General features: G+C 45.4%; 1 protein-coding gene and 1 pseudogene across 4 annotated transcripts in view; one reads left to right on the forward strand and one right to left on the reverse strand.

The window, feature by feature from the left end:
- The window catches only part of STK36 (serine/threonine kinase 36), a 24515-nt gene extending 16770 nt beyond the window's left edge, over positions 1-7745 (forward strand). For 3 of the 4 annotated variants that reach the window (XM_015563622.1, XM_006763348.2, XM_015563624.1), the window contains exons 17-27: positions 63-167; positions 708-806; positions 893-981; positions 1241-1304; positions 1475-1585; positions 3324-3398; positions 3807-3987; positions 4204-4351; positions 4573-4720; positions 5255-6001; positions 7041-7745. In XM_015563622.1, coding sequence (XP_015419108.1) covers positions 63-167; positions 708-806; positions 893-981; positions 1241-1304; positions 1475-1585; positions 3324-3398; positions 3807-3987; positions 4204-4351; positions 4573-4720; positions 5255-6001; positions 7041-7184 — 1911 coding nt within the window. In that variant the 3' untranslated portion in view covers positions 7185-7745. Of the gene's footprint in view, positions 1-62; positions 168-707; positions 807-892; positions 982-1240; positions 1305-1474; positions 1586-3323; positions 3399-3806; positions 3988-4203; positions 4352-4572; positions 4721-5254; positions 6002-7040 lie in introns of those variants that run through there. The other variant, XM_015563625.1, reaches the window with a different exon arrangement.
- A 2025-nt stretch (positions 7746-9770) lies between these two features.
- LOC107183014 lies at positions 9771-10355 on the reverse strand (annotated as a pseudogene).
- Between the last annotated feature and the right edge of the window lie 2287 nt (positions 10356-12642).

The following is a 12642-nucleotide window of genomic DNA, read 5'->3' on the forward strand; positions in this document are numbered from 1 at the left end:
TTAGTTGGAGATAGGATTGGAGTAATGAGAATAGGATTGAGTCTTCAGGAATGTCCCTATAGATCTCTCGGCATTTGGCAAATCAGCTCACTGAAGACAACAACCAACTGAGGCCATCTCTCATCTGTGGTCTGCAGCATCCCATCCTGTGCCTACACCTTCTTAAGGTACTGCCTGCCTGTAACTCTGGGCACTTCAGATCTCTTTTTAACCCCCAGGACTAAGGGAGAGACCCCTTGCAAGACCCCTTTTTGCTTTTAAGTCTTTTCAACGTAGAAGGTCCCACTGTTAGTCAGTCCTCACCAGAACTGAGAAGTATCCCTATCTACTATCTTACAGCAGTGGTTCTCAATCTTCTGGCCCTTTAAACACAGTTCCTCATGTTGTGACCCAACCATAAAATTATTTTCGTTGCTACTTCATAACTGTAATGTTGCTACTGTTATGAATCGTAATGTAAATATCTGATATGCAGGATGGTCTTAGGCGACCCCTGTGAAAGGGTCGTTCGACCGTCAAAGGGGTCGCGACCCACAGGTTGAGAACCGCTGTCTTACATCAAGAGGCAGAGTGGCCCAAGCTTCTCTCATTTCCTCAGGTGTGGGTACCAGATCTCTTGAGAGGCTAGCCTGCTTTCAACTGAGCCTTCTAGCCTAGGAGCCCAGGTGCTGCTCTGCTCACTGAGAGACTCCTCCATACTCCCTTAGGTTCTCTACTCCTGCTGCCACGTTAGTGAACGCCTGTGCCGTCGTTTAGGGCAAGAGCCCCTGGCCTTGAAGTCATTGTTGATGTTGGTCCAGGGCAAGGTAGGCCAGCAACACAGGTGGGCATCTCATGGTGGCCCCACCATCTCAACCAGAGGTTGCTCTGATACCTTAAGTTTCCTTTGTAGATAAAGGTAGTGGATTGGGAAGAGTCTACTGAAGTGACACTCTACCTCCTCTCCCTTCTTGTCCTTCGGCTCCAAGATCTGCCTTCTGGGTGAGTCATAAAGTAGGATCTGTCCACTGAAATTTTCTACCTACAGAACTCACCCTGGCATAGAACAGCCTATCCTTAGGAGAGATTGCGATAGAGAGTGAAGGTTTCTGTACAAAGAATAGACCTGGATTCCCACCAGCTTTGTGACTTGGAGTTGGACATGCAGCCTAGGTGGAGAGTGTCTTCCAAGAAAGAGGGAAGGCCAATCACTGGTCTCCTTTCACACTGCTGCATCCCTTGCTATATCTCTTTATTCCAGAATGGAGAATCTAGGCAGTGAGACTGCTATTCTCTTTACCCATTCACACGTCGTCTCTCTTGTGGTGAGTTTTCAACCTTTATCTTTTTCCCCTATCATCCAACCTTTTGGGGAATAGGGGAGTCATTGTCCCCTTTGCAGCTGCTTATGCAGTATTCTTCTGGTCTAGGACAGAGACCTAAGTCCTCTCTGCGTGTGCTGAATACCATTTCTTCTCCTCCTCTAACTCTCCAGAGTGCAGCGGCGTGTTTACTGGGACAGCTTGGACAGCAAGGGGTGACCTTTGACCTCCAGCCTGTGGAGTGGATCCCTGCAGCCACTCATGCCCTGTGTGCCCCTGCTGAGGTGAGATCGGCTAGGTAATGCATAGACATGTTTTCTCTGAGCCAAAAAGGACTGGAATTAGGGGGAAAAGACGGAAATGCCAGCCAGTCTAGAGTAAACTAAAAAGTGACAAAGGAATCAAGGAATCTTTCCTCCCCTCTGCCTCCAGGTAAGTGACTCCTCTGAGCCCAGACTGGTCAGGGCTTTAGACCTGCTGTTAACACTCTAGACCAGGGGTTCTCAAACTACGGCCCGCGGGCCACATGCAAATACAAATATTGTATTTGTTCCCATTTTGTTTTTTTACTTCAAAATAAGGTATGTACAGTGTGCATAGGAATTTGTTCATAGTTTTTTTTTTTAAACTATAGTCCGGCCCTTCAACGGTCTGAAAGTTTGAGGACCCCTGCTCTAGGCTTCTAAAGAGGGACTTCGACACTTGCCTCTACAGCAGTGGTTCTCAACCTTCCTAATGCCGCGACCCTATAATACAGTTCCTCATGTTGTGGTGACCCCCAACCATAAAATTATTTTCGTTGCTACTTCATAAATGTAATTTTGTTACTGTTATGAATCGCAATGTAAATATCTGATATGCAGGATATATTTTCATTGTTACAAATTGAACATAATTAAAGCATAGTGATTAATCACAAAAACAATATGTAATTATATATGTGTTTTTCGATGGTCTTAGGCAACCCCTGTGAAAGGGTCGTTCAACCCCCAAAGGGGTCGCGACCCACAGGTTGAGAACTGCTGCTCTAAAGGTTCTCTTCTAGGCTCTTTTCCAGTCCATTTTCTTCACTGCCACCAGAGTGAGCTTTCAATAAAGGAAAATTTGGTCATTTGTTTAACCAGTAATTACTTAACACATAAATAGGTATTGAGTACCAGACACTATTCTAGGTTCTGAGGATATGGCCGTGAGTAAAAGAGACAAAAATCTGTTTTGCCCATGTGGAGCTTGTGTGATTCCTCGGTGGCTTCCCACTGCTTCTGGGATAAACCCCAAATTCTTTAGCAGGCTACTGAGAGCCCATCTGTTACCTCTAGGCTCTGTAATCCTGCTAGACCAAAAGAGTTACCATTTCCAAAATTCACTTTGGTCTTCCGTGACTGCCTTTGTATGTGCTGTGACTTCCACTTGGAATGTTCTCCCTACCTCCACTTTCTTTTATATGTCTTTTAAATGTTTAATCCCATCAGTTTCCTACCTCCTGGAGGCAGAGTTAGGTACTCTTTTTTTTTTTAAAATATATATTTTTACTGATTTCAGAGAGGAAGGGAGAGAGACAGAAGCATCAATGATGAGAGAGAATCATTGATCGCTGCCTCCTGCACGCCCCCCCACTGGGGATCGAGTCCACAACCCAGGCATGTGCCCTTGACCGGAACCAGACCTGGGACCCTTCAGTCCACAGGCCGATGCTCCATCCATTGAGCCAAACCAGCCAGGGCAAAGTTAGGTACTCTTAGCTGTGAACTTCCACCTCCACCCTAGCCTCTTGTTTAGGAAGTATCTTCCTAAACTATAATTGTTTCCACGTCTGCTTACCCTGCCAGACTGTGTGTCTTTAGGACAGAGGTAGTCATTGACCAAATAGGCAGGAACCAAGACTCCTCTAAGTTCATAAGAGCTCTCCCCAGAACACCAGGCTGAGGAAGAGCTCCTTCTGCCTGACCAGGAGTTGGTGCACAGACTGTGAGGCCACCTCATGCCTCTCAGATCTGCATTCTTCCTGCCTCTCCCCTGCAGGTCCGGTTGACTCCACCTGATGGCTGTGGGTTCTACGACGGCCTACTCACCCTTCTGTTGCAGCTCCTCACCCAGGTACAGCTACGGCTTAGGGCAAATGGAAAGGAAGGAGAGAGAAATTGGGCGTTTTAGGGAGCAGCTGGACATTAGGAATGAAGAAGCAATCCACAAACTACTATGCTTGTGATGGCTTTAGAAGGGGCCCACTTGCCTTCAGTATGGACCCTTTAAAGGGAACTACTCAGATGCATCCCTTAGGATTCAGTGGGGAGAAAGAGTAATTTCCTGGTTTCCAGCAGATGTACACATGATTAAAATGTGGTAAGAAAGGGAACTAAGATAACAGGGAAATCCTAGCTGGGAAAACAAAAGGGATTGTTTCTGGGACTTCCTATCCTCGTAGGTCAAAGACAGGAGTGGAAAAAAGGCATTTGACTCCTGACTTTGACCTCCCCACCCATCTATTTTCAATTTTGTCTCCAGGAGGGGAAAGCTAACCTGATAAGGGACATGGTTAGCTCAGAAATGTGGACCGTTCTGTGGCACCGTTTCTCCATGGCTCTGAGGCTCTCCAAGGAGGTATCTACACAGGAAGAGGAGCTAACGCTGTCGAGTCCACATAGCTCAAGCTCAGAGCCAGACTGGACACTGATCTCACCCCAAGGTAGCTTTTCGTCTGCATGGCCTCCTTTATGGGACCAGTGTATTGATCCCTCTTCAAGAGTAGTAGCCTAGAACTAGAGTAGTCATGGAGACTGCTGCTGCCGCTGCCTGGGATGGGAAGGGACTGAATAGATGGTAGCTCTGGGAGACATGGGGAAGCAGGAGTATCTGGGCTTCTTGTCTGCTCCACTGGTTTCTTCATTCTTGGTATTTCCAGGTGTGGCAGCCATGCTGAGCCTGGCTGTGGCCACCTTTACCCAGGAGTCCCAGTTATGCCTGCGCCACCTGTCTCAGCATGGAAGTATCCTCATGTCCACCTTGAAGCATCTGCTTTCCCCCAGCTTCCTACAGCAGCTGGGCCAGGCGTGAGTTTGAGCTAGAGGAGGGAGACCCGAAGAGCCAGAATCTGCAGTGGGGGGTGAGGAGGGGAAGGCAGGAAAGAAATAGCTGACAGCTTGAGCTATGAGGCAAGAAATGGTATGCTGAGATTGGGGAAGGAGGGCTGGACTAGGAAATTTGAAAAGGGGGAGATAATAAAGGGTGAGTGAGCAAGGCCGAGTAAATCCTTCCACACTCACCTCCTTAGGCCTCACGGGTCTGAGTTTCTCCCCGTCGTGGTGCTCTCTGTCTGCCAGCTCCTCTGCTTCCCCTTTGCCCTGGATGTGGATGCTGACCTCCTTGGGGGTATCTTGGCTAACCTAACAGACTCAGCAGTCACGGCCCACCTGCTGCAGGTACTTTGGAGGCATGAAGGTGGGAGAGGAAGATGGCCAGCGACCTTGTACACTCTAATTCACTTCCAACAGCTCCAGGGCTCTCCATGGCCCCTGTAAGAGTGGAGCATCTGGTTTGATGTAAGAGTTGGAGTGGAGAAAGCATTCAGGCCTGAACAGAGGTGTGTGGTTGGAACTGGGGCTGGTAACTGCATCAGTCCCTTATCTGAATTCCATTGGAGCTTGGTGGGGAGAACATCCCAGTCTAGGTGCTGGAGACTCAGCTCCTGAGCCAGGAATTGCTGGCAGTTCTTGGCATTAAACAGTGGGTCCTTGACAAGCAGAGCAAGGAGTGAACGAGGAGAGGACTTATTCTCTTGGAGTCCACATTGTGTCTCCCATGGAGCACCGTGGGTCATCGCTCTCAGCTCTCTGTAGTGTTTCTCACCATAGCTTGGCTTTTCTCCCAGATTTTGGGCTCCTAGCTATCAAGCTACAGTGTACTCTCCCTCTCTCTGAACCACTCTTGCTGCTCCCCTCCCCACCTTCTCCTAGGTCTGCTGTCATCATCTCCTGTTGCCACAAGTGGAGCTGCCCATCAGTCTCCTCACACACCTGGCCCTCAGGGATCCCACCTCTCTCAACCAGTTTGTGAACACAGTGGCTGCCTCCCCTGGAACCATCATCTCATTCCTCTCAGTTGCCCTTCTAGGTGACCAGCCACTGCTGACCTCTGACCTTCTCTCTCTGTTGGCCCACACAGCCCGGGTTCTGCCTCCCAGTCACTTGTCCTTTATCCAAGAACTCCTTGCTGGCTCCGATGAATCCTATAGGCCCCTGCGTAGCCTCTTGGGTCACCCAGAGAATTGTGTGCGGGCCCGCATTTATGGGCTCCTGGGACATTTGCTCCAACACAGCATGGCCCTGCGTGGGGCACTGCAGAGCCAGGCTGGACTGCTCAGCCTTCTGCTGCTGGGGCTTGGAGACAAGGACCCTGCTGTGCGGCGCAGTGCCAGCTTTGCTGTGGGTAATGCAGCCTATCAAGCTGGTCCGCTGGGACCTGCCCTGGCAGCTGCGGTACCCTGTATGACCCAGCTGCTTGGAGATCCTCAGGCTGGTATCCGGCGCCATGCTGTGTCAGCTCTGGGCAACTTGGGACCTGAGGGGTTGGGAGAAGAGCTGTTACAGTGTCAAGTACCCCAACGGCTGCTGGAGATGGCGTGTGGAGACCCCCAGCCACATGTGAAGGAGGCCGCCCTCATTGCCCTTCGGAGCCTCAGCCAGGAGCCCTGTATCCATCAGGTACACTCCAGGGGACTTAGGAACCACAATGATGGGGTTGTATTGCACAACAGTTTCTTGAGGTAGTCTTTAAGGAATTGGAACATCCAGAAATCCAACTCTGTCCCTCTTTGGGAGTAGGACACTCAGGGGCAGTGTCTTGGAAATGAGTTTTCCATCTACCATCTCTCACCACAGAGACTGGAAGGGACCCGGAAGAGGGCTCCATTGGGCTGAGAAATGCCTGGGATCTCAGGACCACTGTTTCTCTTTTCTAGAAGCCACCTGAGAGGGAGGTGGGGGAAGATTGGAAATGTTGAGGTACAGGGTGGTTTTAACACTTGCCATGTTAAAGGCACCATGCTAAGCATTTTACCTGTAATACCTGGTTTAAGCTGTTATAGTCCTCCTTTTGCAGGCTATGAAACTGAGGCACAAAGAATTTAATAACTTGTCCAAGTTAAAAGCTAGTATATAGGGTTAAACTTTTGAAGTCAAGAGTCTGAGTCCAGAACCTATACTCTTAACCACTGCTTTATTCTTTTTGCTCAATTTTCAGTATATATAGCCCGATGAAGTCACACATCTACCTATGAAAGGCTAAATCTCCAAGTTATAATAGCTCAGTATAGTAGCATCGGGTGGCTCATGCAGAACAGAAATTTGACAGGATAGTGGTGATACATATTATAGGATTTTCTGGCAATGCAAGTGGGGATGTAATAAAAAGGATTCTCGGTGGTAATGAGGTTAAAAACCACTGGTCCAGATCCACAGCTGGGAATCACTGGTTTACTGTCACTGCTGCATTCATTTCCTCTTCCTGGGGACAAATGCTTGGATCCCTTAGTGCCTTGATTTCATGGTCTATAACCAAAGAGAATGGAAATAGACCTCTGATGAAGTTTCTGCTTCCAAGGTTTCTCTTTTATCACACAGTTTATTTTGAGTCCCCAAGAGCCCCCCCCCCCTTTTTTTTCCCTTTTCTGGAGTAGGAATTGCTAGTCCAGATGAGAGTCCTCTGCATGTCCTGTTGTGTCATCTGCTCTCTCTCCCACAGGTGCTGGTGTCCCTGGGTGCCAGTGAGAAATTAGCCTTGCTCTCTCTGGGGAATCAGTTACTGCCGCACAGCAGTCCCAGGCCTGCCTCTGCCAAACACTGCATGAAACTCATTCATCTCCTGAGACCAGCCCACAGCACGTGATCCCAGATTCCTGGGGTCCAGCCTCCAAGCTTCACTGTCCTACTATTGCCAACTCTTCCTTTTTCTACTATACAAGCCACCAACTCAACTGAAAGCCAAGGAGATTTAAAAAGAGAGATAAGCTGCCAACTCACCTGATTTGAGAACAAGAAACTAGAAGGGATTTATGTATAAAGCTGCCCTCCTCCCCCAATTCAGGATGATTTTAGCCAGTAAACTTCATTGCTGTTGATGCCAGAGAAGGACCCTTCCTTCTCTACATCCAGGGGTCTTTTCTCCAACACTGTGCCTTGAACCTCAGGAACATGCTTCCCGGACCTCCTGCCTAAGAGATCTCTTCCTTTCTGGAGCTCCTATAATCCCCCCAGCAGGTTCTGGATTTAGGCGCACTGGCCCAAGGATTGATGAAGACAGCCTGTCTCAGCTCCAGGCTCTGAGTATAAATGTCACCAGTTGTGGAGGGTAGCCCACATTCCCATCTGTGGGAGGGGATGGGGAGTGTATCCTTTTTTTTTGTAATCTATTTGTAAACTCTTGTAATAAAAGGTGTGCCTCACCCTACTTTGAGCTGTCAGAGTAAGGGTTGGGAGGTTCAGCTCCTCTTTAGCTTCTGTGTGGTGCTGGAAGCACTGGTGTCCGGTTCAGACACGATCCTGGGTTTGGGAGCTTATATCTTTTCCTGCCTTCAGCTTCCCAAATGACCTACATGTGGACACCTACTTAATTCCAAGTCCAGGCTAGTGAAGCTGAAATAGGAAACGATAGGATGAACCAGAGAGGTAAATTGGATGGCTTTGAAATCTCAGGCTCAGTGGCTAGTGTTACTATCAGGTGGCGTTTTAGGGATAGGGAAGGCTCGCTGCTTTGGTAGGGTAGCTGTATAGAGACTGTGCAGTGTGCCAGAAAGGGGTATTTGGCAGACTCACTAGTTAGAATCATAAACCAGCTGGAAACATTCTGGAAAGCTTAAACATCGACTCATTGGACAGCAAGCTTCCCGGGGCCCTCATTTCTCCATCCATAAAATGGGAGAGTACTTTTTGTCCTTCCTTAAATTCCAATTGTTTTAGAAATGAAAGATGTTCCCTTATTTTTACAAGGAATTTTATTTAGTTCTTATCTTCATTGCCCACTCATTGTCTATGTTTCTATTTTAGCAAATGTTTTGACATTTTCCCATAATTTCCTCCTATTCAGCATATATTTCCTGAGTCCCGTATTCCAGAAACTTCTAATTACTGGAGATAAAGCAGTGCCTGTCTGAAACAGACTTACCATTCCAGTGGGGGAGACAGAACTTAATCCAAATGAGTGAATTATCCTGTATATAGTCTGTAGGAAAGTAATAAAACGGGAGAAAAATAAAGCAAGGAAAAAGGATGAGGTGTGCTGAGTTAGAAATGGTCAGGGTAGGCCTCATTGAGAAGGTGACATTTCAGCAAAGACTTGAAGGACATGAGGGAATGAGCAGTGCAGCTATCTGAGGGGAAAGCAGAGAGGATGATCACCACAAAGACCCTGAGATAGAAGCAGGCTTGGCTTGCTTGTGGAGCCAGTTTAGATGGAAGAAGTGAAAATAGTGAGAAATGAGGACAGGAAGGTAACGAGGCCCAGATGTTCCCAGTGATGGCGAACCTTTTGAGCTCCACGTGTCAGCATTTTGAAAAACCCTAACTTAACTCTGGTGCCATGTCACATATAGAAATTTTTTGATATTTGCAACCATAGTAAAACAAAGATATTTTTGATATTTATTTTATATATTTAAATGCCATTTAACAAAGAAAAATCAACCAAAAAAAATGAGTTCGCGTGTCACCTCTGACACACGTGTCATAGGTTCGCCATCACTGTTCTAGGCCTTGTAGATCTTGTACTTTGAATAGAGTAGGGATCTATTGAAGAGTTTAAAACAGGAGAGCTGTGATCTACCTTATGTTCAAAAGGATTGCTCTTTATTCTGGTGTTGTAAATGGACTCTGAGCAGTCGGGAAGATGGGAAGTAGGGTAAGCAGTTAAGAGGCTATTGTAGTAATCCAGGCGAGGGAATGGTATTCTGGACTGGGGTTGTGCAATGGAATGGTGAAAAGGAGCCATATTTTGAATCTGTTTTGAACATGGAGCAAGTATGATTTCTGGACTGATTGGATGTGGGGGTGTGAACAAAGGAAAGCAGGTAAAGATGTCTACAAGGTTTTTGGTCTGAGCAATTGGAAAGATAGAATTGCCATTAACTGAAATGGGGGAGGCTATTAGTGGAGTGGTGGTAGGTGGGAAAACTCAAGTTCAATTTTGAGCATGTTAAGTCTATTAGTTGGAAATATGCAAACACACACACAGAAGTCGAGAGATTAGTCCAGTGAACACCCTCACTGCTTCAACAGCTATCATATTGTATCTGTTCTTTTTTTACTCAGGTATTTAAAAACAAATGCTGGGCAACATAATGTTACCTATGAGTACTTTGGCATATATCTCTAACAGATCAGAACTTCTGTTTTTGTTTTTAACAAAACCACAGTATTTCAACAAGACTTGCCTGGATTTAGACAAATACAATATTGTGGCTTAAATTTTTTTTTAAAAAAACGTACACAGTCTTCATTGTGAATCCTGATATCCAGAAACTAGGCCTACATCCAGGACCCTCAGTACAGCAGCTGGTCATTCAAGCTTCAGGGCTAGGGTCAGTAAGTGGCCAGTCACTCCTGTCCAGTTTTCATATGGCCCAGAGTCATCAGGAGGCAGGAAGTGGCTGTGCCAGCACAGTTGTGGGTGGGTTCTGGGCTGCACCTGCTCAGCGCACTGCAGGAAGTGGCGCACCTGCTCCACACAGTTGCCTGTAGCTGCCTCATTCCGCGGCAGACACTCCTTGAAGGCCTCAAAGGGCTCCGCACAGGCTTGGCAGAGCTGATGGATAACTGGGTGGTTGGAGGTGCATCGAGCAACGCTCATCTTGAGGTGGTGACAGTCCCGTTCCCAGGGCTTGGTGGCCACACATTATCCATACTGGTCCATCTCCCAACTATAGTGGCAGGCAGTGTACCTCTAGCGCTCCCTGCACGTTGAGGCAGGTGGCAGGGGAATCAGTCTGGGGGAAGCGCCCACCTTTGCTGTTGTCCCAGCATTGTATTTTTAAAAAATATATTTTTATTGATTTTTTTAGAAAGAGGAAAGGAGAGAGAAACATCAATATGAAAGAAACATCGACCAGTTGCCTCCTGTACACACCCAACCAGAGATCGAACCCGCATCCTGGTTATGTGCCCTGATGGGGAATTGAACCAGCAATCTTTTGGTGCACAGGACAACGCTCGACCAACTGAGTCACACCAGCCAGGGCCAGTATTGTATTTTAAAGTCTCAATTTCCCCCCTAAAAGATAACCCAGGAGGAATTACCTTATGAAAGAATTATTTTTTTAAATCCTCACCCAATATTTTCCCATTGATTTTTAGAGAGAGAGGGAGAGTCAGAGAGAAACATCAATGTGAGAGAAACACATCAATTGGTTGCCTCCTGCCTGAGCTCCAACCAGGGCCTAGAAAAATGAGGACAGGAACCAAGCAACCAAGGTAAGTGCCCTTGACCAGAATCAAACCCGGGAGACTTTGGTCCTCAGGCCGATGCTCTATCCACTAAGCCAAACTGGGTAGGTATTTTTTCCCCCAAGTATTCATTAAATACTAGCTTGAAATATGCTTATTTTAAGGTACATAAACAATATAATGTAGAGAAATTAAATATACATATCCAAACTTTTTAGGCTATAGCATAAAACACTATTTAGTCACTTTATGAGGAGGCATAATAAGAAAACATCTTCCTATCTTTGTGAGCATAAAATCTAAAGGATTAGAATTACGAAAACAATTTTGCATTTAGCAATCATTTCACAAAGTGCTGAGAGGATTTGGAGTGAGTGGTCTGAGTAGTGCTTGGAATTCAGAGAATGTCTGGGAGGTTTGAGGATTTGTGCCTGTGTTTGGTTTTTCGTGTTTATGAATGTATATATATATATGTTTTACCTTTCTTGGGGGGACAGGGAGCTTAAAGTTTTCAAACATACACAAGTACAGAGAATAGCAAACACCCCCATACCTTGATCCCATAGATTCAGCTGTTATCAGCGTTTTGCCACACTGGTTCTATCCATTCCTTTTCAAGTTGTCATTGCTATAGTTTAAAAAAAACTATTTGAAGTAATTTTAAATTTAAAGAAAAGTTGTAAGAATAGTACAAATAACTCCCATACTCCCTTCACCCAGATTCATTAACATTTTACCACAATTTTATATTTTTCTGAACCACTTAGAAGTTGTAAATACTATGCCCTTTTACCTTTAAATACTTAACTGTGAATTTCTTAAGTATGTTCATTTATATAACCACAGTATAATGAACAAAATCAGGAAGTTTAAAATTGTTATACTACTATTCACTAATCTATAGCTCATGTTTGAATATTGCCAATCTTTCCAATAATGTTCTTTATATGTTTTTTTCCTGGTCCAGAAAAGATCATGATTTGTGTTTGGTTGTGGTGTGTCTTTAGCCTCTAATCTAGAACCAGTCCTCATCCTTTCTTTGTCTTTTATTGATTCTGGTTTAAATTTTTGTCAGAAAACACTACATAGTGATGATGTGTCCTTAGTACATGTAATCAGGAAGCTGATGATGTTGCTTTTTTCCATTGTTCACTTGGCTATGGTAGGCTAAGCAAATTTCTGTTGCTATAGCTTTTTAAAAAATATATTTTATATTTTAGAAAATAGGTTACAGAAAAATTGAGCAGATAGGAGTAGGACAGAGCTCATATATTAAACTCATCCTATACACAATTTCCCCTATATTAACATCTTACAGTGAACCAAAATCTATATATCATTAACTAAAACCCATATGTATTTAGATTTCTTTAGTTTTTATCTAATATTCCTTTTCTGTCCCAGTTACAGTTGTCTCCTCTGTCTATATCAGTTTCTCAGAAGTTTCTTTTTGTTGTTGTTGTTAAACCACACCCAAGGACATTTTTACATTGATTTTTAGAGAGTGGAAGGGAAAAGGGAGGGGGGGTAAGAGAGAGCGAGAGAAAGAAGCAGAAACATTGATGTAAGAGAAACATCACTTGGCTGCCTCCTATACACGCCTGGACTGGGGAACCTAAAACCTAGGTATGTGCCCTGACTGGAAATCAAACCCACAACCTTTTGGTATACAGGGTGATGGTCTAACCAACGAAGCCACTGGGCCAGGGCTCTTGTGTTTGTTTCTCTTTATTTCCTATAACCTGGAAATTGGAGCCAAAAGCTCGATTAGATTCAAATTCATTGTTTAATTCCTTCACAGAAATACACTACCTAAATATTACTCTGTAGTTCAAATTGCATCACATCAGATGACATAATTTATAGCTGTCCCACCTTTCAGCATCTAAGATTGATTGAAGTATACAGGT

Source organism: Myotis davidii, unplaced genomic scaffold, assembly GCF_000327345.1.
Source record: "Myotis davidii unplaced genomic scaffold, ASM32734v1 scaffold575, whole genome shotgun sequence".
Lineage (NCBI taxonomy): Eukaryota > Metazoa > Chordata > Mammalia > Chiroptera > Vespertilionidae > Myotis > Myotis davidii.